Source organism: Dermacentor albipictus, chromosome 1 (genome assembly GCF_038994185.2).
Source record: "Dermacentor albipictus isolate Rhodes 1998 colony chromosome 1, USDA_Dalb.pri_finalv2, whole genome shotgun sequence".
Classification (NCBI taxonomy): Eukaryota; Metazoa; Arthropoda; class Arachnida; order Ixodida; family Ixodidae; genus Dermacentor; species Dermacentor albipictus.
In genome coordinates, this window is record NC_091821.1 from 107,932,822 (window position 1) to 107,958,335 (window position 25,514).

General features: G+C 45.5%; 1 protein-coding gene across 4 annotated transcripts in view; it reads right to left on the bottom strand.

The window, feature by feature from the left end:
* Positions 1-846: 846 nt before the first annotated feature.
* glo (heterogeneous nuclear ribonucleoprotein glorund) overlaps positions 847-25,514 on the bottom strand; it is a 47,935-nt gene continuing 23,267 nt past the window's right edge. For all 4 annotated transcript variants that reach the window (XM_070524544.1, XM_070524547.1, XM_070524555.1 and 1 more), the window contains 6 exons: positions 18,956-19,131; positions 10,554-10,586; positions 9,930-10,024; positions 9,519-9,654; positions 3,871-4,059; positions 847-1,100 (listed from right to left, as the gene is read on the bottom strand). In XM_070524544.1, coding sequence (XP_070380645.1) covers positions 1,033-1,100; positions 3,871-4,059; positions 9,519-9,654; positions 9,930-10,024; positions 10,554-10,586; positions 18,956-19,131 — 697 coding nt within the window. In that variant the 3' untranslated portion in view covers positions 847-1,032. The remainder of the gene's footprint in view (positions 1,101-3,870; positions 4,060-9,518; positions 9,655-9,929; positions 10,025-10,553; positions 10,587-18,955; positions 19,132-25,514) is intronic.

Sequence of the window (25,514 nt, forward strand, 5' to 3'; positions counted from 1 at the left end):
GTGCATCACTGTCCACGTGGTTGAGCCCACGCTGTAGATGCTGTGGAACTAACACTGAATCACTTAACATGGGACTGCAAGAACAAACCTCCTTCTAACCAGATGGCCTCTCACTCGCCTGTAGCATAGGGGCGGTGCTGCGCAGTTCTATAGCCTCGACGCCCAACTCCAGGCCATAGAACAAGCTGAAGAGGTCACCATCTAACATCGATTGATGGCCATCTGGCCTGCCTAATCACCCCACCTAGTGCAGACGAAATCAAGTTTTTCCTACCTATAGTAGGCAGTTTTCAAGGCACCAATAGCATACCCGAACTGTTGGGGTCTGACCAAAGCCCGGCCCCGATCAGAGCCCGTGCAGTGCTCTAGTTCGCCATGCCTGGCCAGGCATAAATGCCTATTCCCAGTCAAGCCCAAGCAAGGAGCCGCAGATGGAATGAGCAAAGATGCATGGCGATGCCAGCGTTGCCAACGTGCTCCCGCACACTAGCTCATCCCATCTACGATGGTGCAGAGTTCGAATTATCAGTGGTGGTGTGGATTTCAGTGTGAATTAGCGGGGTGCGTCACATATTTCTTTCAAAACACTATTGGACGAACTGTGGTGGCTACTTCGAATTGTTTGAAATTTCGAATTAAGCTTTTACTGTACCACAGAGGCTCAATAAGAACACCTTGTGCGGTTTATTGAGTGGCCGTGGCACTAGTACGTAAGGCAGTTGTACACACATATGCCAGCGAGTGGTTAATAGTACTAGGCTGCCCATTCACTCCTGTGAAGTTATGTGTAGACACACTACTTACCATTTGAAATTCCAAAGTCATCCAAAAAATGAAACAAACAAGTCATGTGTTCTGAAGACATTTACTGGACTGCTTTTTTGTGTGTGTGCTACACAGCACTTCACAATGACATGATTTCCAGGTTGGAAACTTTACATGTTAGACATGAGGTACACAAGCACAACTCTTTATACAGTAGAAAAAAACATTTAAAAATGAACTCATGATCACCAGCATACTTCCAAATGGTTAGAATGAAGTGTAGTTGTTCCCACCAATCATGTTTCCTCCCATGGAGCCACCCCCATAACTTCCTCCTGGAAGAGAATGAAGTTAGTAATCAACATTAACAATACTGCAGCAAGTTCCATGCTATGAAAGTTTTGTGAATTTCTACTTGACAGCTGGCTATAAACTAAAACTGAAATCTGTGCTTGAATGGGGAGGCTACCCTGGAGACCGAACTTTCTTATTTTTTAAGATATCCAGATGAAACTTTCAGGGTATGTTCACACCACCGTACTATGAGGAACTGCAAAGTTTAATGAAGATATGTTTATTAGTTCCAGAGTTATTGAGGTCTAACTAGGTGATTCATGTATATGCCTGAGGAAGAGCCTGGAGAAATCCCAGGACATCGTAGGAAGCTGAAATTCACTGTGATGATCCCTTGATAGATATCCCAGGGGGCTAAAGAGCCCTTTTCTTTAATTTCCTCTCCAAAAAATTTTAAGACAACTTTGAATTCGATGTAGCCAGTAATGACCACATTCATCAAAAATTAATTGCTTATTATAAATTAACTGCACCAACTTCCAAAAAAAGTTACCCCCTGGCAAAGTCACTCAGGAACAGAATAAAAAAAAAACGGCATACAAATCTGAAAAGCGGTTCTTGAGATATCGCCTTCCCCAGCACCACTACTAGCGAAAAAATACATTCCGAGAAAACAGGCCTTAAAGTTGAGCACGTGTGTGTGTGTTTTTTTTTTTTTTTATAGAAAGCTCCTACGGAGCTTCTAATTAGCTCTTGCGGCTCCAGGCACACTCAGTGTGTTGGATTTTCGACTGGCGACAGCCGAAAGCACAGTTTCGCCGCTGAAAAGCGTCTACACAGTCGGCACTCAGCACAGAAGTTCGATGCTCGTACAAGACGCATATCGCGCTCCCGTGCACCGAACATCTGCTCTGTCTTGGGCTTTGCCGCCATCGCGTGAAGCGAAGATCTAGCGAAAAAAAAAAAAAAAAGCTGAGCAAATAATCTAAAAGATAGCGCTAGGCGATGAACAGCTCGAAAGCAGGCGGGCAAGGGAAGCGAGCGCGCCATCACAGGGAGAAGCCGCCACCGCCCGCACAGCAGCCAATGGCAGGCGCGCTTTAGCCCGCGGGATTTGAGCAGCCGCCGCCGCCCACGCAGCAGCCAATGGTAGGCGCGCTTTAGCCCGCGGGATTTGAGCAGCCGCCGCCGCCCACGCAGCAGCCAATGGTAGGCGCGCTTTACCCCGCGGGATTTGAACGCGCTGCTTGGGCCAATCAGCGCTCCGCATCACATCGCGGAAAAACGCCAATAGCGCCTCAACTGCGCCGACGATGCCATTTTGCAAGGCGGCAAAATAGAGACAAAGAAACCACGGTCAAAACGACACCAAGATGGCGAGGGCAGGCCGCATGGTCCGGGAATGGCGCGCGCGCAAAGTTTGACTTCATTTCGGCATCTGCACGTGTTTTGTGGGCCGCGGTAGCCTCAAAAGTCGCGTTTTTTCTGTACTTTACGGTTGAATTAGGTGCTGATAATTACAGAACAGGTAGTTTATTAGACATGCAACCCAAAAATATGGTTCTTCAAAAATCGACTATTTCGCGATTTTTCGGTTTTCAAGGGCCGCGTCCCCCTTAACTGAGTAACTTATCTGCTCAATTAGGCATTGATTTCATCAAATATAACAATCCCAAGATAGACCAACTACATGCCAACAAAACCTGCATTCAATACAATTCTTTTCCCGAAAGTTGACATGCATAATTGTCTCGCATTGTATTCACTGCCAACAGCACCACCATTAGGTAGGCACTTTAGTGGAAGCAGAAAGCCGAAACCACGAATCTCCACACCATAGTTCTGACGGACTAAGCTCCAAAACTTAACGATAACCCATGGTTTCATCATTTGGGACCCATCTGAGTTGTAACACATATGGTCAGGTGCTCCTTGCTACTATTACCTCTGGACAGACCACCCTTCAAAGTGAGTGCTTTGGATGGCTGCAGCTTGAAAAGCCCTCATCAACATATGTTGCATGGCTTGCATAATTGAACAACTGATCCTAGTCAAGCTTTTCACATGTCCAACGTAGCAACACTCACTCACTGCCCATACAAGTCTACAGTTTCATGTACCAATTGATCCAGCCACTGAAGGCTTTGAAGTCGTTAATGTCGAGCTTATTGACAATCTGCAAGGGTTTTACTTGCAAAATACTGCTGTCAAAGTTCATACCTGCAGCTCAAACTTATTTAAACCACTTCAAAAAAGACCGCAACCACGTTAGCGTACTTGGCAGCACTTGCTTTTAACATATCAAAGAGGATTCTGATACATAGGTGTTTATGGGCCCTTTGCCGGGACAGGGCATCGCTAATGTTATATCAAGTGTGCGAAGGAGCATATCAGCAAGGCTCTACAGTATACGAGTAATGCATGCAATACGATTAGACAAGATTTTTTTGCCATAGAATTGATCTTGATGTTCGAGAAAGTTGGCAGATCTAGATATGACTTGAGCCTACCAATAACTTTGTAACAGTGGTTAGCCAGTGAAAAACAGTCAATGCAAAAAGATAACGTATGCATGCCAAATATTTTGAATTACAAACTCTCTATTTTGAAATGTGTAGTATGGAAATATATTTTTTTTAATAATAAACAATAGCCTTTCGTTGTGCAATTTTCAAACCTTTGACAATCTTAAAAATCACTTAGGTAGTTTTCATATTAACAAGGTTTCACTGTATTCAGATTTAAGTGATGCTAAATGCCATCCTAACAGTTGTGGGAAACAGACAAGGTGTAAAAGAGAAATGAACGCACCTCCAAAACGGCCACTGCCGAAGCTGCTGGAGCCGAAGCCAGTTCCTCCAGTGGCCATGGTCCCTGCAAAAGCAGGGGTGCCAGAAGCAGACCCAATGGGGCCTACTCCATTCCCAAATCCACCAGCATTGCCACCAGAGTTCAAGCCACTTGGTGTCGAGTTCAGAAACAGCTCAATGTAACGGTGCTCTGAAATGAAAAGTATGCCATTCTATTACCATTCGATAACGATTAATCGCTTGGTCACATATGAACATTATATGTAGCTGGGAAAACTGCAGGAAATGTAAAAACAAATTTTAAACACGCCTTTCTTTTTCACCACAATACAAGTGGCATCACAGTAACAAAAGATGCTAGCACCTGAGGTTGGAGTACAGACACTTATTTGCAAAACTGTAGGAACTCTACCACCTGCATTTCACATGTAGAAGGATGAAGGTTTACAAACACATCTTTAAATTTGACACTAATTATGTACCGGAAGTGCCCAACCTGGCATCATAGACATTACATTTCTTCTAGTTGTACAGTGTGTGCCAGTCACAGGAGTCCCGGAACTGAGTGAGCCAGTGCATGGTGAAGTCATAACAGTTGCCTCTTTGGTACTGAAACTGGTGCATACAAACACGTATACACTGCTTAGGGCAGGTTCTTGCCAGCATTTTGCTCCGATGTGTATAGGGTTTAGACCTTTAGAAGTCATGCTAGTCTCAAAGGGGCCTTCATACCTATTGAATATAAACATTATGGGGTTTTACGTGCCAAAACCACTTTGTGATTATGTGCACCTAAATCTAAGTACATGGGTGTTCTCACATTTCACACCCTTTGAAGATGATAAAGTAAACCTGAAGCCAGGTGCTGGAAAAATTACTTTTAGAGATAGTCAACTTTTATTTCGCTCTAGTGGGACAGACGAAAATATTTGAATTATCCAGTGCATTGAACGAAATAGGTAGAAGAAAACATCCAGAGACAACTGCTTCAATTAAGGGGGGACACGGCTCTTTGGGACCGAAAATCGGTCAAAAAGCCCGATTTTCAATCTTTTCATTTTTGGATTCATGGCATAATTCTGCACCTTTGAGCAAATTTCCATTTAAATCTGATGCGTAATTGCGCCGTAATGTCGATTTAAAATAATGTAGTTTCTGAAAGCGTGCTTTAAATTGAGGACAAACAGCGCTAGTTACGACCGCGCGCCGCGCAAAAACGAAAAGCCGCACCTATGCCATCTTGGTCTTGTTTGAAAGCTCGCGCGTCCGGCTTCCCACCCTCTCTCGGCCAGCCACCATGTGCCAGCCGCAGTAAAATAAAACAAGCGCAAAGTTTTCTTCAACGCGCGGTCTTATTGGTCGGTAAAAGCACGTGACCCGAATGGCACCATCTGATAGGCTTAGGCCTGTTGCCCTGGCATGAGCGCTGCACATGCCGCCATTTTGAGCGGGTCCTCGCTACTGCACGGAACTATGCCAGGGGGACCGAAGAAGCACCATTCCGTGTACATGTTCGGCCGGAGACTAAGGAAAACGAAAAAGAAAGTAGGGGAATCGTCTTCTCTTCCGTCTGAAGTAAGCGACCGACGAGGAGCAAGTGCAGACGAGCAGCCGCATGATAGCCGCGGAGAAGCAAACAAGGCATCGCTGGACGACGCATCGCTGAACAGTGCTCCCATCACTTCTGCGGATCGTCAGCCGCCCGATTGTTGCGGAGAAGCAGAAAATGCTTCGGTGGACGATGCTTCACTGGACAGTGCAGCCAACACGCCTGCGGACGCCAGACTCGCCGACCAACGCACGGACGGGCAACCGCCCTGCCCCGGAGAACCAAACAATGCCTCGCTGGAAGTTGCATCGGTGGACAGCGCACCCGACGCGTCTGAAGTGTCCGCCCGAGTGAGAATTGACTCGAAAACTGTGACCGACAGCGACGTAAGGGAGGCAAGCGCTCGTGAAAAGGCTACGCTCGAGCGGCTTGCGTCGACGGCAGCAACGACGCGAAAGATGGAGCAGTTCACGGAACTCGGCGGCGCGGCAGCATCGGTAACAGACGAACGTAAGACAGCGTTTACTGCCGTCGACATGCGTGCGATAAACTCCCTCCTTGGCTTTATGCGCTGCCAGACTTGTCAAGGACGCGCGGAGATGGTGACAGGAGATCGCGAGTACGGCCTCGCAGTGAAACTGATGCTCATCTGCGAGAGGTGCGGTGAGATAGCGACTGAGTGGAGTTCGCGACGGGTACAGAGTGAAAAGAAATGCAACCCGTTTGAAATTAATATCCTTGCCGGGCGTGCGATGCTCGCAACAGGTAACGGCCAGACAGCCATGAATGACATTTTCGCAGCGATGGGCCTGGCTGGCCGAGGTCTCCACAACAAGACGTTTCAGCGGCATTTGAAAAAAACTCCGAACCCCGGTGCGACGCGCGCAGCTGAGGCTGTTATGGTGCAGTGTGCAGAAAAAGCGGTTACACTTTACGAAAACTTGTGTTTTGGACACAAAGGCAACATTGCTGTGTGCTTTGATGGCACCTGGATGACGCGGGGCCATTCTTCGCATATAGGAGTAGGCGCAGTGGCGGAGCTATTTACCGGCTACATCCTGGACTACGTCGTGCTTTCAAACTTTTGTTTGGGCTGTGAAATTGGGCCCAGACCTGACTCTGATGAGTATGCTGGGTGGAGGAAATCCCATCAGTGCCAGAAGAACACTGATTGTAAATCTGGCCAAATGGAAGTTGAGGCTGGATTAATCTTGTTCCAGCGTTCTTTAGAACGCAACAAAGTAAAGTACTCAACCATGCTGTGCGACGGTGACAGCCGCACTTTTAATGCTATCAAGGATGCAAAGGTGTACGGCTTTGTAGATGTTCAGAAAGAAGACTGCATCAATCATGTACAAAAACGTATGGGTGCAGCGCTTCGAAACCTGCTCCAGAAGCACAAAAGTGAAGGCATGCGGGGACTTGGTGGCAAGGGGAGGCTCACAGCAGACCTCATCAACAGGCTGAGTGCCTATTATGGTCGAGCACTCAAGTCTCACTGTGGTGATGTTGACGCCATGCAGAGAGCGGTAATGGCAACGTACCACCATGTCACGTCAACCGACAGCTGCTCTAACCACAGCCTGTGCCCAAGTGGCAAGGATTCTTGGTGCCGTCATAATGCGGCAACAGCAAAAGGTGAGCCACAACCAAGGCACAAGTATAACTTGCCAGCGGACGTGGCAAAGGCCCTTTTGCCTGTGTATGAGCGCTTGGCAGATGTAAAGCTGCTGGATAGGTGCAAGCGAGGGAGAACCCAAAACTCCAATGAATCATTCCACTCAGTCATCTGGAGTATGATTTCCAAAGAGCAGCATTTCTCCCTTTTTGCTGTGGAGGCAGCCGTTGCAGAAGCAGTGCTACGCTTCAATACTGGAAATGAATATGCAGCAACAGCCATTCTTCAAGAAATGAATATGAATGTGACAGACTCCGGCTCAAAAAGAGCCAAAGAAAAAGACTTGCGTCGCACCACTGCTTCCAGGAAAAAACGGGCATTATCACTGGGCCTCCAGACGATGGTAAAAAAGAAGCACCAATCTGGGATGCACCCAGATTATTCCCCAGGTGCATTTTCGTAATTTGAGGTGCTTTCGTTCTCATAAAGGTGCTTGAAACCGTTTTTCTTCGTTTTCTCAAAACTACAATTTTGACACACAAGCAGTTTTGGAGTGAACATATTTCTGTTTGTATTTGTGCTAGCACAGTAATTTTTTTTTCCCTGAAAACAGAAACTCTTACTCTATGTAGTAAGGCTAATTTCACTGTGCATATTGGTCAGTAACATTTTTTAAAAAGATACTGTGTATAAAGCAGGTGAGGGAACTTTTACTGCAATGGGTTTAGCAACCCCTAGATTTAGACCTAATTGGCCTAGGAGACTCATTCTTGTTTTACTACATTCCTTAGATGTTAAACATTAATTTGGTATGCTAAATTTTATCATTGCATCAATTGTTTGGGAAATTATCAAACTCCAAATGAAAAACATAATATTGTAAATATTTTGAAAACTGTTTATTGTATGGAAAAAATAAATGCAGATTTAGAATCAGTGCATAAAACTTAATGAAACATAGAAGTTTCATTGAAATCAATCCACAAATAAAAAACTTTTTTCAAAGAGGGGTGTCCCCCCTTAACAGCATTTGCCTAATTCTAGAATGCCCTCTAATCTATTCCGCACCAACTTTTTATGAATTTAAGAAAACTAACGTGGAAATATTAAAGCACTTAAAGTACAAACTTCACGTGCACCAAACCTATTGACAAGATGTAGCATGCCTCAGATTCCGAGAATCAAAAATGCAGTGAGCAAAGGAAAAGAGGGGGAGGGGAGCGAGCTCGCGGTAATGCGATCAAGCGCGCCCAAGGGGCTGGAGAGTTGGTAGGCATCCCGATTTATGGCGCGCGTCTCCTCTGTCTGCACATGGCTGTAAGTGCGGCTGAGTGCACCGAGACAGCGTGGCATCATGTAAGCTGTCTTCCCATGCGTTTAGCAATGATAGTTGCATACATAATCTCGAGTTTTGGTGATCGTTGGAGTGAGAGACAGACGAAGCATTCACTCCCCGCTGCAGGCCCTTTTCATGATACATCGTCCCAGTGCGAGCGACACTATCAGCTGCGGAAGCAGAGTGCACGCGAAAGCGTGGCTGGCTTCGCTTAATTCGTACCGCCAGTGATAAGATATCGTCGCCGACCCCCAAACACATCAAAATTATTCGTTTTCTTTTTCATTCAATTTTTTTTCGATTGCCCAATAATACAGAAAATTATGCGGCCCCTTTCGTGTATGAAAACTCGATCAGCGATTGTGCTTATTTGCATAAAAAGTCAAATTTCAATACAACGAAATTTCTATATAACGAAGCAAATTGCTGACTTACATACTTTATACTCAATCACTCGAAATAAGATCATTGTATTGCATTATAATACAAAGGAAAATGTTACCTAGTTCTATCTGATAATTTAAAAAAAAGGAATTCGCTGATGTTACCCTTGGCAATGACACGGGTAGTCGAACGGTTTCGTTTTCTCCCCTCTGTGCAACCGCACTTTCACGTTTCAGCAGTTTCGTAATTGCGCACTGGTTTTGCTGCCTCGCGAAACTCGCACAAACAGCAAGTAGCAGACAATACCGCGTCCATCTGATTTCACGGGATTCCCGAACAGTCCCCTCCACTTGACCAAGAGCAGCTGCAGCAGCGAATCCAAAACTGTCTTGCTTATTTCTCCATGGCCGCACATTTGCATTTTGCGCAATGAACCGTAGCTCAATCTGCCTGGTGACATTCTACTGACCAACAGTAGTAATGGGCGGAGATGGCATATGCAACATCACCCCTACCCTATCCAAATGGGCGATGTGAATTGTGCTTAAGGCATGCAGGCCCTTCAGACAAAATTTCCTTGTGAACTAAGTCTTCCCTTTGCCCTAAACAAGCACTGCGCGGTTTCTGTAATATTTAAATAGTCCACGTCAATTTAGTATCTGCTTTTAGTGTCCCTTTAATCACTGCTTATGCAATTTCAACAATTTCAATAGTGCCCAAGGGCAGCACGCACTGTCAGAAGCTGATGAGGGGATTACTTACGCATGTGGGCCTTGTCTTTGCTCATGGCCTTGACAGCTTCCTCATGTGTGGCAAACTCAACGTCACATTCACCTGATGGGCGACCACTGTCTTCATAAATCAGGTGAACATTAATTGGATTCATTGGCTGAAAAAACTGCAAGGGAAATTTTTTTTTTTGAAGTTCATGCTTGTAACTAATGTGACGATTCTAAATAATAAACAATTTGTTGTGCTCGAGTTTAGAAGTAAACCTCAGCTGACCAGAAATTTTAGACTGAGGTTTACTTGAAGCACTGGAGTTATGTCGCACCTGTAGCGAATTCCTCATGCTACCAAAACATGAGAAGTGTCTGAAGGTGCTATAATTTTACTAAACATAGAAGGGGGAAGAAAAAGAAAAAAAAAAGAAAAGAAAATATGTGAACACACCTCGAAAATGTCACGCTCAGTGGCCCGGAATGGTAGACCTCGCATGTGCACAAAGTGACCAGTGGCTGAGAAGCGAGCACCGCCACCAGAACCTCCTTAAAAAAAAAAAAAAAGCAAGTGTTGTTAGGTCAAAGTTTAGCTCTGAACTGATTAGAAAGTGCATACAACCGATACAGCCTAAATCATTTTTAAATTAATCTGGGGTTTTATGTGCCAAGATATCAATATCATTATTACAGGCTATAGTGGGGGACAATTTTGACCACCAGGGGTCCTTTAACCTAAATCTAGGCATACGAGTGTTTTTGCATGCTGTACCCATTGAAATCAGGCTGGCATGGCCAGGATTGAACTCGCAACCTTGAGCTCAGCAGTGCAATACCATAGCTACCAAGCTAACGCGGTGGGTAACAGATACAGTATAACCTTGTCAGTGATATCGCACTAAGCCTTCAAAATTTGTTAAACTGTTGTGAACCAAGGTTTCCATATTTTCTTAGTTTTATTAAGTCAAGGTTTCATGATATCTAGTCTACCCACTAAAGGGAAAAAAGCAGAGACTATACGGCACGCCTTTAGAATTCATTCTGGGGCATGAAAACATGACATGCATGCAACACTCACCAAAGTCTCCATAGCCATCCTCTTCAACAAATCCTGCCAGAAATAAAATATATGCAGTTAACTTGGATAGCGGAATTCATTTGAATAAATCCAAGCACAAATATATGAAATGTCCAAGCAAAGAAACAAATGGTGAAGCAAGTAAAGCTGTGGAGTAGTGCACATCAAAAATTCGAAATCTAGCATTTGGAAGAGCTTGTGTGCACCATTTTTTTTCCGGCATAATATATTGTTATATATTCTTATATACAACACTGACAGATGTATCAATACTTTGGGAAGAGGCGCATTAAACTACCATAAATACCAGAATATAGGTAAAGTTCTTTCCGAAGAAAAATTAGCGAAGTCACCGTCATATTTTATACAGCAGTTTTTGGCACAACTGTAATTGTCATTGGGCCACCATGGAGCAACAAAACCAACCATTGCGAATATGTGAACTTTACGAAAATGTGCTTTGCCACCTGCTTGGGGTTCAAAATTAGCAGGTCTTGGCTGGAATTTGTGCTAAGCTCAAAAATGATGCGCTAAAAGGGAACAGCAGCATGGGGGCAGTGCACCGTTCTAGTGTTTTCATAAATAGTAAGTGAACGGGTGCATGTGTCGACATTCACTGAAATCTTCTGTTCCCATGGCTGCTACACTGTTCATATTGAACTTGAAGACCATCTGGTGGAATTTGTTCTCAAACATCATGCACAAGTTCTTCCAGTAACGGCACGGTACCCACAACTAGGTCAGCCTGTGTATCAGCCAGTGTCTGACCACTGCTATAGGCAGACAAGAGTGCTATTATGGCCTGCGCTAAGACTGCATTCGAGGGCTGTGGTGTAAACAGCGTGTTGTCATCAAAGTTGTCCATTTTAAACAGCCTAAGAACCTGACGGACTATCTCCTCATCGTCCAACTCGGAGCAGGGCAGGACAGCACATCACCGCTCGCTAACTGTTCAAATTTAACAGTGGGAATATCGACCCCACTAGCACAGAGGTCATCGATAATTCCAGTTTCTACGGCAGGCAGCATCTCAGCCGTGGGGTCCTGGCCTGTGGCACTGTCCTCCCTATCGAAGGCAATTCCTGTATGTGAAAGCAGTTGTGGAGCGTGTCTGGTGTCGCTGCCTTCCAGGCATCAGACAGGATTCCGACTGCCGACAGCACATCAACAACGTAGTTCTTGCCGCAATCCACACAAAAGAGCACACTAATCAAGTGACGCGATTGGTAGTGAATCTTCCAAGTCCGTAATCCTGCCCTGGCCCATGGGCTGCAATACACTTGCAGTATTTGGTGGCAAAGGCTCTGAATCAATAGCCATGAGGTTGTTTATGTGCCCGTGGGCAACGCAGTTGTCTGTGATCATCAGCATGTTGCGGTTCTGAAGCTCGTGTTTCTGGTCGAGCTTCCGCACATACTTTTCAAACAGATCCTGAGTTAACCACGCCTTCGAGTTTGCCTCCAACCAGGCAGCCAGCGACTTAACCCCTTTAAACAGCATGGATGTTTTGATTCGAGCGGAAGCTTCTCCATCCCTGCCATGTTGCCTCCCACGACTACTGTCAAGAGGCTCCTTGCTATGCTTTCCCCCATGGCAGGGTTCCCCGGACAAAACAAGTTTCGGGAACCTTTGTTCAGCCAACGTGGCCCAAATGCGAAAACATACTTTGGAATCCCCGACTTCACGCTGACGTACCGGTGCTGGGGTTTCGGAGTGAAATTTAAATACTGATACTTGAATCTTCCCTATTATTTTTTTTTTAAATGACTGCCTGCAGGGCTTCTCAAGCAATGCTTCACTAGTCTAAACTGATTTATTGTTTCGCTTTAGTGTCCCTTTAAGGGGGTAAATTATTTTACAGTGTGCGCAAGGGAAGGCCGACCTCCGAGCCCGTCCGTTCAACCCCATCTTGCCTCTCTGTTTATGGTGGATCCACACAACTAACGGCTCTATGAAAATCTGTTCCATGCACGCTTATTCCTCCGCCCGTCTGGCTGTGAAGTGCATCCAGACGACGGACGGAGTGAGCAGACGACCGCGCCGGAAGAATAAAGATGGCAGCACCGCCCGAAGCAACTGCCATCCGCCTCGAACCTGCCAAGTTGTCGTCCACTGTGTGGCCCGTAACTTTCGACCAGGGGCTTGTATTTGGTTTAAATTTGTGTCCAGAAGCTTCGACAGCAAAGCATTCGTGATGAGTGGGCACCGTTTCCGAAAACCGTACTTAGATTCTCAGCGTGTAGGCTTAGAGTGGCTGTATTGGCTGAACATGGCCTCGAAGATGTAGCGGTGGCCCGGGCGGATCTCAGTGGGCGTAAGTTAGATGTTTGCTTGTTTCTACTCACTCTAGATGGTGCCATTGGTGTAATAAAGACTGTCATACATGTTTTCACTTTGAATGAAGATGGAGATCAAAAGGAAACAACAGTTGGCCACAATGGCTGTTGTTTTGTCCAAATTGGATGATGAGTACTTGTTTCACTGAAAGAGGTCTTGTTGGCAAATGGACTATATCACAAACAAGCATCTCAGTATGCAAAACCACTTGTACCGAGAGCTGCTGGTCCATTTCGCTGGTGATGCGCTGCCAAATGATCTCTTTCACTCTCGTGTCCGCGTAATCGGTGAAAGTAATGTCCCACAACACAGGGAACTGCTCCACGAGATGCAAGAAAAAGAAAGTTGCCTCGTCGCTCAAGTTCATTGCAGTCGCTCTCGTGCGAGTCGCGCACGCAAACAGGCACGAATGGTGCCAACGGCAATGAAGCTGTTTCAAAAAGATCCCAAAGCTGCATTTGTTACCAGACTGCAGATCATGCTAGGCTAAATCCGAAGCATTCGACCCCCAGAATCCCGATACAAAAAATATCTCGGAATTTTCTGTCCGTGGGGGTTGCGGACGGCATGAATCCGTGATGCATAGTCACGTGATGTGCTGTCCGTCGCCGAAAAGACTGATTTAGTCCGTTGTGTGGATCCACCATTAAGGCAATGCACACTTTGTCACTGCTTTTTGGGGAACCCACAACAATTATGTGCACAACAATTTGCTCTAAAGCTGTACATGAAGCACACACTGCAAAGCTAATGCGACAGACAAGCTTTTTTGATGTTTCGCTCGCCTCAGCGCCTCTTTTGAGATTCAAAAACATGCTACGGTGTGTCCATTAGAAGGATATCACTGGCCGATTAGCAAGCTATCGGTTACGCACTGCCGCCTTGCTAGTGTAGTACTTCGATCAATCGTATCGGCGGCGGCTTGCTTTCGTTAGCCACAGCAACTTGGTTTCCCTTCGCAAGATCTCCTGAAAAGTGGCAACAGCTGTCAGATAAAAAAGAAAGGCGTAGTGTGAACTTCTGTGTGTCAACAAAATTGTGCGATTAAGAAAGCTATACTGCTCTTAAAAAGTTGCACTAAGATATTGCCATGGCATGCTTTTCTTTTTTAGCAAACTTAAGGGGAGACGCGGGTCTTGAAATGTCAAAAAATCGCAAAAAAGTCGAGTTTTGAAAAAGTGCGTTTTCGCTATGTTTATACATTCAAGAATCCCTCCGCGAAATCTAGAACCTAAATTTAATCGGAAAATAATAAAAAAGAACATCTATACGGACCAGGGTGGCCGCGGAATTAGCAAAAAATCGCCAAAAATGTTCGAACTTCGCGCCGTCGTCATTTGCGAACGCGTTGGCCGGCGGGCGCCATTTTGAGCTTGTTTGGAAGCTGCTTTCTTTGTGCGTATTTTGCGCCGGTTCAATATGGCGTAGGTGAGGAGGAACCGACGCTATCGCGTCATTTCTGAAGGATGCGCCCGTGCCGCTGATTGGCCAAAGCGCGCACGCCTCCCGCGCACCTCGCTCCTATTGGTCTGGCGCCGTTTGAGTGCCGATTCCCGCGTTCCCGACAGGCCGGTCGCTCTCGTGCGCGCTGCGTGTTTGTGTGGTTTCATCGCGCCGCTGTGAACGTTCGGCCGCTCGCTTCTCGACAACGTTCGATAAAGTGTCTTTTTCGGTGCCCGAATGGCTGGAGGACACCGTCGTATGAAGACTACTACGCGTCAAGCGTTCGGCAAGGCGCGAAGGCGGCCGTGGAATGCACGACAGTAGACGGATAAGCCTGTCGTGTACCCGGAGTTGCCGGCTGCTGGTCTGCCTGAAGATTCTGCCGGATCGAGTTCCGAGCTGCAACCCAGTACGTCTAGCATCAACACTTCGTCCACCCACGCCTCGCATGTTGGCGCAGACCGTGTAGATACCGTTTTCTTCACGACCGAAGAAAGAAGCAAGCGCGCAGCGATCGCCGATAAGGCGCCTGGCGTCGCAGTCTGCAACGGAGCAAAAGTTTGAGCTGCTGGGTGTTGACACGAAAGAGGACGTCAGCGACAGCGGAACGGAACTTGCCATCGTGTATTTATCCGTGGTGCAAGACTTTTTTGGACTTATGCCGTGTCCCGTGTGCGCCAAGAAAACGCTGATGCTTCGAAGGACCCCGGCAAGGAGTAGGGGCTCTGTGCCAAGCTTGTGCTGGAGAGCTCCACGTGTGGCATGCGCGAAAGGATCGTCGGAGGCTTCACATGTCCAACAAGGATCACACAAACAGAAATGCTTTGATAAACAAGCTTGCAAAGAGGCACAAGCCACCAACAGACTCTGCCTACAGTCCTGAGCTTTTATAGGTATAGGTGTGACCTTTTGCTGAATGCACAATTGTGAGAGTGTGCAAGAGATAATTTTTTTTTTAATTTGAGTTCTGGAATTTTACGTTCCAAAACCGTGATATGATCCTGGACCAATTTTGACCACTTGGGAAGCGCTACAACACAAGCACAGGAACTTTTTTGCATTTCAGCTCCATTGAAATATGGCGACCACCACTGGGATTTGATTCAAATTTTTTGTTGTAGCCATAAACTTTGTGGAAAGGACATATTTTGTTGTGGCCATGAACTCTGCGCAGCCTTATTTGCATAGGGATGTCATTTGTGTGCCTTCTGTACAACAAGGAACTAAAATAGGAATGTGAAGCTCGTGGTGCTAGCTTTCTGGCATTGCTTTCAGTGACTATGCATGATTTTGCAACCAATATCTCAATGTTATTTTTGCAAAATGGCCATATATATGTCATGAACTTGTTGCTGAAAGACAGGGCTACATGGTGGTGCAATTTATATTGCCATATTGTTAGTCCATTAAAAGTTATAGTGAACTAAAAGTTCAAACTCGTTTTTCTCAGCTTCATTTTTTTAAACACCGCACACTGCCTTACGGGGTATCTTCATGTTCTTTCTAAGTACCAGCAAAAAGTTTGGTATCAATATATTTGTGTCGAATCGATCTAGCCGGTGATGCTATTTATTTATTTCTAAAGTTGCCGGCTAGTGGCAACTAGTGGCTAGTGGCTTTAGTGGCAATTTTAATTGCCACTAAATACAAATGAAAATTAGCAAAGATATTGAAATTATGTTTACATCTGGTATTTTTGCATTTTAATTGCACTGAGAACAATAAAAATAGCATCACCGGCTAGAGCTACTCTCTGGCGTTCTGCCCATATACTTTGTTTTTCCTCTCGACAAAGTTAAGTTTTTGAAAAGTCCCGTAAGAAATTGATGAAATTTCTGTATTAAAAACTTTGTATCATTTGTTCTAATGAAGATATACAAAATCTAATTAGATATTTGCAATCAGCAGAAAAAGCCGAACAATACTGTTAAATATCATCCCGTTCACACTAAAATTAACAAAGTTGGTTTTAAGACCCACATCTCCCCTTAAGGTATAATACCTAGCGTACATTGTTGCCCTGCAACTTAAATTTCGCAAAAAGATTGCATGCCTGAAATCTGCATCGTTCAGTGAAGCACTCCCCTTTTTTTCTCTGTCCAGTGCTTACAGAAAAAAATTAGAACAATGTCCTAAGTGCACCTCGCCATTGGCAAAGCGAGCTTCTCTGGAGACGTGCAGTTTCGCTGCCTGTTGAGTAGGAACCAGGCAAACAAGGCTTTCAATCATTTTATAAACAATGCGTACCTAGAAACGCTGTTTTAGTGCAAAGCCTCAGTGGTGTTAAGGGGGGACGCGGCCCTTGAAAACCGAAAAATCACGAAAAAGTAGATTTTTGAAAAACCATATTTTTGGTTTGTATGTCTCATAAACTACTTGTTCTGTAATTATCAGCAGCCAATTCAACCATAAAGTACCAAAAAGATGCTACTTTTGAGGCCGCCGCGGCCCACAAAACACGTGCAAATGCCGAAATGAAGTAAAACTTCGCGCGCGCCATTCCGGCCCATGCGGCCTGCCCGCACCATCTTGGTGTCGTTTTGACCGTGGATTCTTTGTCTCTACTTTGCCGCTTTGCAAAATAGCATCGTCGACGCGGTTGAGGCGCTATTGGCGTTTTCCCGCGATGTGATGCTGAGCGGTGATTGGCCGCAGCAGCGCGTTCAAATCACGCCAGCTAAAGCGTGCCTGCCATTGGCTGCTGCGCGGGCGGCGGCGGCTGCTCAAATCCCGCGGGCTAACGCGCGCCTGCCATTGGCTGCTGCGCGGGCGACGGCGGCTGCTCCCTTTGATGCCGCGCCCGCCGCGTTCGCGTCGCTGTTGCCCCTTGCTCCGTCCGCCTCAACATGAGCTTGCGAGCTGCTGATCGCCTAGCGCTATCTTTTAGATTATTTGCTCAGCTTTAGCTTTTTTTTCGCTAGCTCTTCGCTGCACGCGATGCCGGCAAAGCCCAAGACAGCGCAGATGTTCGGTGCACGGGAGCGCGATATGCATTTTGTACGAGCATCGAACTTCCAATCTTCCGCAGCGAGTGCCGACTGCGTAGACGCTTTTCAGCGACGGAACTGTGCTTTCAGCTGTCGCCAGTCGAAAATCCGACACACTGAGTGTGCCTGGAGCCGCAAGAGCTAATTAGAAGCTCCGCAGGTGCTTTCTAATAATAATAATAATAAAAACACGTGTTCAACTTTAAGGCCCGTTTTCTCGGAATGGATTTTTTCGCTAGTAGTGGTGCTGGGGAAGGCGATATCTCAAGAACCGCTCTTCAGATTTGTATGTCTTTTTTTTTTATTCTGTTCCTGGATGACTTTGCCAGGGGGTAACAGGCTTCTTTCTTTTGAAAGCTGGTGCAGTTAATTTATAATAAGCAATTAATTTTTTATGAATGTGGTCATTACTGGCTACATCAAATTCAAAGTTGCCTTAAAATTTTTTGGAGAGGAAATTAAAGAAAAGGGCTCTTTAGCCCCCTGGGATATCAAGGGATCATCATCACAGTGAATTTCAGCTTCCTACGATGTCCTGGCATTTCTCCAGGCTCTTCCTCAGGCATATACATGAATCACCTAGTTAGACCTACTAAACTACTAAAGATATATTGATGAAACTTTGCAGTTCCTTATAGTTCGGTGGTGTGAACGCGCCCTGAAAGTTTCACCTGAAAATCTTAAAAAATAGGAAAGTTCGGTCTCCAGGGTAGCCTCCCCCCTTAAGCACTACATCGTTTAATATTCTTATAAAGCACACATCACAGCGAGATGGCAAAGTGCGAATGAGCATCAAGTACTTGCAAGCTTTTATAAATGAAGTAAACAAGTTTTTTCGCCTTTCTCTTTCTATAAACTGACGGTCGCTCTACATGTCAACGCTAGAGAATAATTTTATGTGTATATATACTTTGAATTAAGGAAGAAAAAGGACACAAAGTGCCTTATCTACTTCCTACAGGTCCTGCTGATTTTCTGGATTCATTCTCACCATCATTTTTTTCTCTTTTTGTAAAATCGTAAAATCTAATGTCTTTATGCCACATGATATGTTGAAGTATCCTGGCACGCAGCACGCAAAGTCCACCATTGTGGAGCATGAATGAATGTAGCTTTACTCGATAAAAAGAGCCACGTGTCCAGCTCCACCGCCGATACGAAGGCTCCAAAAGCAGAACAGCGGCAACGGCGACTACAAATCACTTTGCGGGGCTGCCGCGTTGGCAGTGTAGTGAAACTGTTTGTAATACCGGCCTATTGGCAGCAGCCATACGGTACGAAAACCGAGGAACTGTTTTGCCAACAAAGGCGAGGGAAGGCAGCAGCCTGAACTTCATTTTTGCAAAGATGAAGACACAATCTGTGGCTGTGCGCTAGCGAATCATCATCACACCCGCCCTAAATCATGCAAGGCATTGTACAGTACCTAGAATATCTGTTATCCTTATACATTGATTTTATGCAAATGGCAACGGTGCCACAAAGCTATTAAAATAATTGAGGTTGCAAAATTCATGTGAGAAAAACTAAGTCGGCAAAGCTGAATACACGAGTTTTGTTAATATTGGCTAACTCACGCAACGGAGTCCACTGAAAAAGCAAAGCAAAGGCCGTCAGCAGAGTAGCAACACTTACCACGGAAGTTGCGCCCCCCGCGGCCCATGCCATAGCGTGATGGACCACCACCAAAGCGCTCAGTTCTGTCATAGGGCCCTGGTCTGGCAGTGCCCATTGGACGCATCATCTTGGGCACACCCATGCCAACTGCCGAGCGAATTTCCTGCAGGCTGCTTTTGAAGATTTCTATGTACCTATAATGGGGACAAAGACAAGTTCGCCACAAAACCAGGGCATTGATATAAGCGACTGTCGTTGCACTTGCATATTCCCTGGAGCATTCAAAGCATGACACAAGGCCAAATAAAATTGTACCTACTATTGTTGCACACAAAAGCGGGCCTGTCTTTTCTAAGCCATGTTGGAAAGCTGGCATAAAATGCTCGCTTTACTAGTGCACATGGTCAAAAATATGCAGGCACAACTATGCCATGACTGGGATTATTTTACACACTAAATAGAATTCCCTACCTATGTACTACTTTAAGAACGAGTGAGCAAGGCATTTGACAAAACAATAAAGAACCAGGAACTCAACATTAAACAGAAACTGCTGACGCACACCCACAGCCAAAATCACCAATTCATGACTGACAGTGCCAACATTAAGCCTCAGGGGCATTTTGCCGTTATTCCATCATCTTTGTTTCTCGCATATGGATTAGAAAAAATAATTTCTATACAGAAGGACATGCATGAAGTGTGCTGCACAGTACCCTGTGAAACGAAGCTATTTCTTCAACTGATCTTAGTCTGAAAAAAAAAAATAATAATAATACTTCTGTTCAATTTCTATAGCAGTTTTTAAACCTTCAACTGAACTTATAATGTTCAACTAATCCACAGACCCCTCTCAATATTCCACTATTTCGTTCAATGATCTAACATCCCCTCCAAGGCAAAAAATGAACTCTATACAGTTACCCTGAAAACGGAACTTTTTATTTGAGACCAATGTACACATGTGGAAAACACATGTACAGACTGTGCATGTCACTCTCAGACACACAAACACACACACACAAGAGCATCTCATGGTAAAATGCACTATCTACAATAAAAAAAACAGTAATATAGTTAGCTGGTTGTGGGGAAGGAATCATTACTATTAATACAAGGTGAATTAAAGTTGTACAGCCAAACCCAGATATATAGAATCTGAAGGGCATCACAAAAAGTGCGATATATAGCTAATTCAATACATAAAATTTTATCCAGAAATTTTCAAGGGGATTTTACTGCTGTTCATATACACAATAATTCGTCATACGTGGGCTCGATATATCCGCGTTTGTTTAGAATGCTCTGGATCACCCCGACGTATATAGAACTGGGTATACTTAGGATTTTTTTTTTCTTGCTATGAATACAGTCGCCGACCGTTTATTTGGACCTCACGGGGACTGCGGAAATGTCCGAATAAACAGGTGTCCGAAAAAGTAGATTAAGAAAAAATGAAATCCTTTATTTCCACGCACTTATTCGGGCTGGCAGTAGGCCTGGAGAAATCGGGAATGCACCGCTGCACGCTGTTCCGTTTATGCGCAGTCAGATAAGCCTGAATATCGGAGAGGGTCGTACGGTCACTATAGGCGGCTGAAAGCACAGTCACTGCTTGTACACGCTCCGCATGTGACGGCAGCGTAGCACACAGTGCGTTATCTTCCGACTCAGAGTCATCCTCCGGCGGTGCACCAGAACCCTGACGAATGATCTCACCGACGTTGAGTTCTGCGCATGTCAGTACAGCAGTGTCAGCACCAATGAAACTCTCAAATGAGACGGTCTTCGGAATCGCAATGCAACCACTGCGCAGGTCTCAGCAGAACATTTTCCCCGTCAGTAGGGAGCACATCAGAAGGCGACAAATCTTAGGCCTCCCGGCACCCGCTTGCCGGCATTCCCCAGCGCAGTCTGCGCGGGCACTGTCGGCGCCATTAGACACTTTACGCGATGTTTCCGTATGCCGCATTGGATCACTGGAACCTCGACACAGCACACAAAGCAAACACAACCATGCAGACACTAGTCGCACAAATGAAAAACGTGGCCTACAGTCGCCTACTCGCAGCGTCGTGAGCGAAGAAACAAATCAGCTGCTGGATTGTCTTGACATGGCTTACAAAGCTGAAACCAGAACTGCTGTAGAGCCACTCTAGCGAACCGGGCAGAAACGATGATGATGAGCGGGGATTTGCAGTAGCGCCACTTCATGGGGCAGCAAGGAGGCTCCGTTCAAAACGTAAATGGCGTTCAGCAAGTCGAACCATGCACCGGTCAGAGTCGGTGCATGGTGCTCTCGATCGAGTTGGCTCAAGGAGTGTCCGAAAAATCAGACGAGAGCTTGCAAGGTGTCCGAACTTTTGGAAGTTGTTATACATTATGGTCTATGGGGAGAATGGCGGTGCCGCAAAGCAGACCGAATAATCGAGCATGTCTGAATTTTTGGAGTCCGGAAAATCGGTCGGCGACTGTAGATGCAAGAAATATTCAGAGAACCACTTCAATGATGTAGTAGTAGCGACTGTATACATGCCTTGCCACCTTTGATGGCACAATGACAGGGCAGCTGTCTTAGCTGACACTACGTGCGTAGATCTGACAGGGTACATGCAATGCAGGAATTTGACGGTGTATAGTAACGCAACTCTACAATCTAATTCTCATTATCAGAAATGGAGTGCAAACAATAAGCAGTGTCATGTAACACCGACTGCAAGTAGAATGCGACATTCATCACTGAGAGTAGCCCTCATGCTGGGCTAAGAATCAAACATGGTGGAGACGAAGCTCAGTATATATAGAAAAACACCGTGTTAGTGGGCAAGAAATTTAATTTTTAATGTGCGATTTTTTCACTGCAAGGGGTGCAGTGAAAATATGTGCAGAAGATGCACAGCCAAAAATAACCATGGCCTGAATAACCTTAAGTAAAACCATACACCATTCACTGTACAATCACACCCATTCCATACATGCCAAATCCCCAATATGAGTATTAAGGTGACTGTTCGAATTGGGGGAGTAATCATGAAGAAGCAAGAAGGAACAAATGGTGCCAAAATTAACACCATTTATTTGACAACTTGAACATGACTACTCATCTTTGAATGACTACCAGTCAACATTTACTATGTACTAGAGCACCAAAAAAATGATTGTCAAATAACAAAGCAGCTATGAAAGGATAAGATGCTATCCTGAGTCATAATAAAACTTCAATAACACAAGACTTGAGAAAGGCAAACCAAAATCAAAGGCAAACCACCTAAAACTACATACTATAGAGTGCAATTTAAATGTAGTTAGCCTGCACAGAAATGCCGCAAGAGACATGCTTTCCGACACCGTTGGACATTCAAGGTCCCTAGAATGGCTTAAGTAGAGCCATCTCATCCATTGCACCTTTTCGCTCCCTGAACGACACCGACAGTGCTACCTAGGGCTCGAGCACAGAGAGTACCATGTTTGCACAATTCCAATGCACAACCAATTTTTACAAGCCTAAAGTTAGAAACTAATAGTGCACCTTGTAACATGCATCGAAATGTAAAGTGCACCCAATTTATGAAAGAACATGGTATGCCCCACATTGTCGATCAGAAAAAAAGAATGAGATGTGCAGAATTCTTAGAGTTGAAACTTCCTTTTTTAAAAACAAGCTTGCATAATGTAAGAGGTGCGTAGCATCGCCATTAGCGGTTCATTGGTGAATGAGACCAAGCAAACAAGGCAGTACTCTCGTGCTATTACTTTCACAAGACTTTATGCGACTCATCATCAGACTTGTCAAAATAGGTCGCCAACAGCATGCAGGGGCACTCTGCCCAGATAGCAAGCTTGGCACGCTGCCAGAAATGCTGGTGGTCGTGTACGCTGACACATCTGGTGCAGATTCAGACGAAATTTTGGGGAAAAGGTCACAGTAGAGCACAAAATGAACCCACAGCGAAACGTGTTCTGCGACTTTCTCGTAATGGCAATGACGCTGCGTCTTATGGCAGGCTGTTGCCAATGCAGCAAAAAAAAGTTTTGGTTTTGTGTCCAATTGTAATGAGCAGGCAATTTTGAGACATTAAAAAAAAGTGAGAGAAGAAATGCGCACATTGAATTCATGCAAATACGGTATTCCCCTTATTGTAATGAGCACACAGTGCAACATCACCCATTCTTTTGTTTACCATACTGGACACAGAATAAGGCTGGCCCTCTATTGTTTCTTTTGGAATGCAGCGCACCCATTTCAGCTGATTATCCTGTCAAATGCTATCTTGAGAGATGGTCACTGTGTGGCTTGAGACCACCACTGCATCAGGTTGACTTGCAAACCAATCAGTGAGTACAAAGGACATATGCATGTTCAACATGGTCATTGTTATCAGCCATCAATAGAATGTGCAAGAGAGGAGGAGGCGTAGAAGACATGGAATGCACCTAAAGTTATTTTAGGGACTTTGAACAAGTGCAAAGCCCTAAATCTCTCAGAATTAGGTCACATATCTGCAGTGATGCATTAGGCAAGCACTGCAACTATAACTGAAGTAGCATCAAGCACAATTGCATTATGCCTGAACTTTATTTAAAGGAACACTAAAGGTAAATACTAAGTCAATGTGGACTGTTGAGATACCATTCCAGAAACCTTGCAACGCTTGTTTCGTACAGACTTACTTTGCAAGAATACTGCATATGAAGTGTCTGAATACCTTTATAGAAATACGGTGCCAACGGTTTTTTGCCCAAAACGCAAATGCGCGGCCATGGAAAAACGGAGCCGAGACAGAGTGGTAGCTTCGCCTCAGCAGCTGCTTTTTGGCCAAATGGTGTGGACGGCTCAGGCATCCCACGACATCACATGGAAGTTGAATTCTTTGCTACTTGCAGTATGTGAGAGCTTCGCGAGCCAGTAAAACCAGCGCAGCACTATGTGATGACGAAACTACTGAAAACGTGAAAGTGCAGGTGGCATAGAGTCAAGCAAAAACGAAACCTTTTGACCACCTGCATCATTGTCAAGATACATGTATCCAACAGCAGTGAGCATCAGCAAATGTGTTGTAATCACCAATTATTACAGTAGGTGAATTATGCTACAGGGTTTGGGGACTAAATCTTATTCACTACTGTTATTGCAGTGATTTAACTAACCTGGTGTACTGACAAACTTCAATAATTCTACTGCAACTTCAGCACTGAAGGATTTAGCATATTTTAAAGGGTATAATGAATTTTTTTCTGAGAACTGCCAATGGGGCAACTTATGTTACCGTAAAAACCCGCGTATAATAGGAACCCGAATATAATACGAGGTGAAATTTCTGGGACGAGAAATGGAAAAAAAAAGGTTTACCCGCGTATAATACGAGTGAGAGAAACTCGGGGAAAACATTTATTGAAATCGGACTCAGCACTTCATTCACTGTCGTCCTCCGCTGCGCTTTCATCGGACAATTCCTTGTCTGACATATCCTCCCAGAGGTACTCGTCCTCGGTGCCATCGAGCGCGTTCGAGATCCCGCACTTCGTGAAAGCGCGACGCACAAGGTCTTCTGGGATGCTCGCCCATGCGTCCACGATCCACTTGCACAGCGTGGCTGGCGATGCCCGCTTCAGCCGCCCAGTTGGCGTCACTGCAGGTTCACCTGACCACATCCACTCTGCGTAGCACCGCTTCACCGCGTCCTTGAAAGGCTTGTTGACGCAAACATCTAGAGGCTGCAGCTGAGACGTCATCCCACCAGGGATAACGACGAGTTCAGTATTACAATCACGCAACAGCTTCTTCACCGAGTCAGCCGAATGGCCACGAAACGCGTCCAGCACGAGGATGGACGGGAACGACAACAGTGCACCGGGCCGCCTACACCAAACGGACTTTATCCAGTCGAGCACAAGACTCTCATTCATCCACCCTTTCTCATGGCATTTAACGATGACATTTTTCGGCAGCTCACCTTTCGGCATTGTCTTGCGCTTGAAGACGACATAGGGCGGGAGCTTGCGGCCGTCTGCCGTGCATGACAACATGACGGTAACACGCGTCTTCTCGTTCCCAGTGGACCGGACACAAACTTGTTTCGAGCCCTTTTCGTGCACGGTGAGGGGCGATGGCATGTCCAGATAAACTGGTGTTTGGTCAGCATTGCCGATTTGCCCTAGCTGAAAGTTCTTCAACTTGCGCAACGAAATAACGCGGCGCTGGAAAGCCACCAGTAACTCTTCAAACGATTCTGGCAGCTTTTGTGAAATTGAAGTTCTCCGGCGCAATGAAAATCCTGCACGGCACATATACCGATAAACCCAATGCTTGCTTGCTTTGAAGGTGGAGCTCGTTAGGCCCTTTTCTCTCGCAAGCTCCCTGGCTTTTGCCTGCATGAGCTCCACACTCACAGCAAGATGCGCGGCTCGCTGTTCTCGGACGAATTCCGTCAGTTTGAGTTCAATTTCAGGGAATGCCCCATTCTTCGGGCCGCGAAAGCTTCTTCGCTTTCCGCTGCACTCGAAAAGTGCTTCTTTTTGCCGTCGCCATCCGCGGATACTTCCCTCGGTGACGCCAAACTGCCTCCCGGCCGCACTG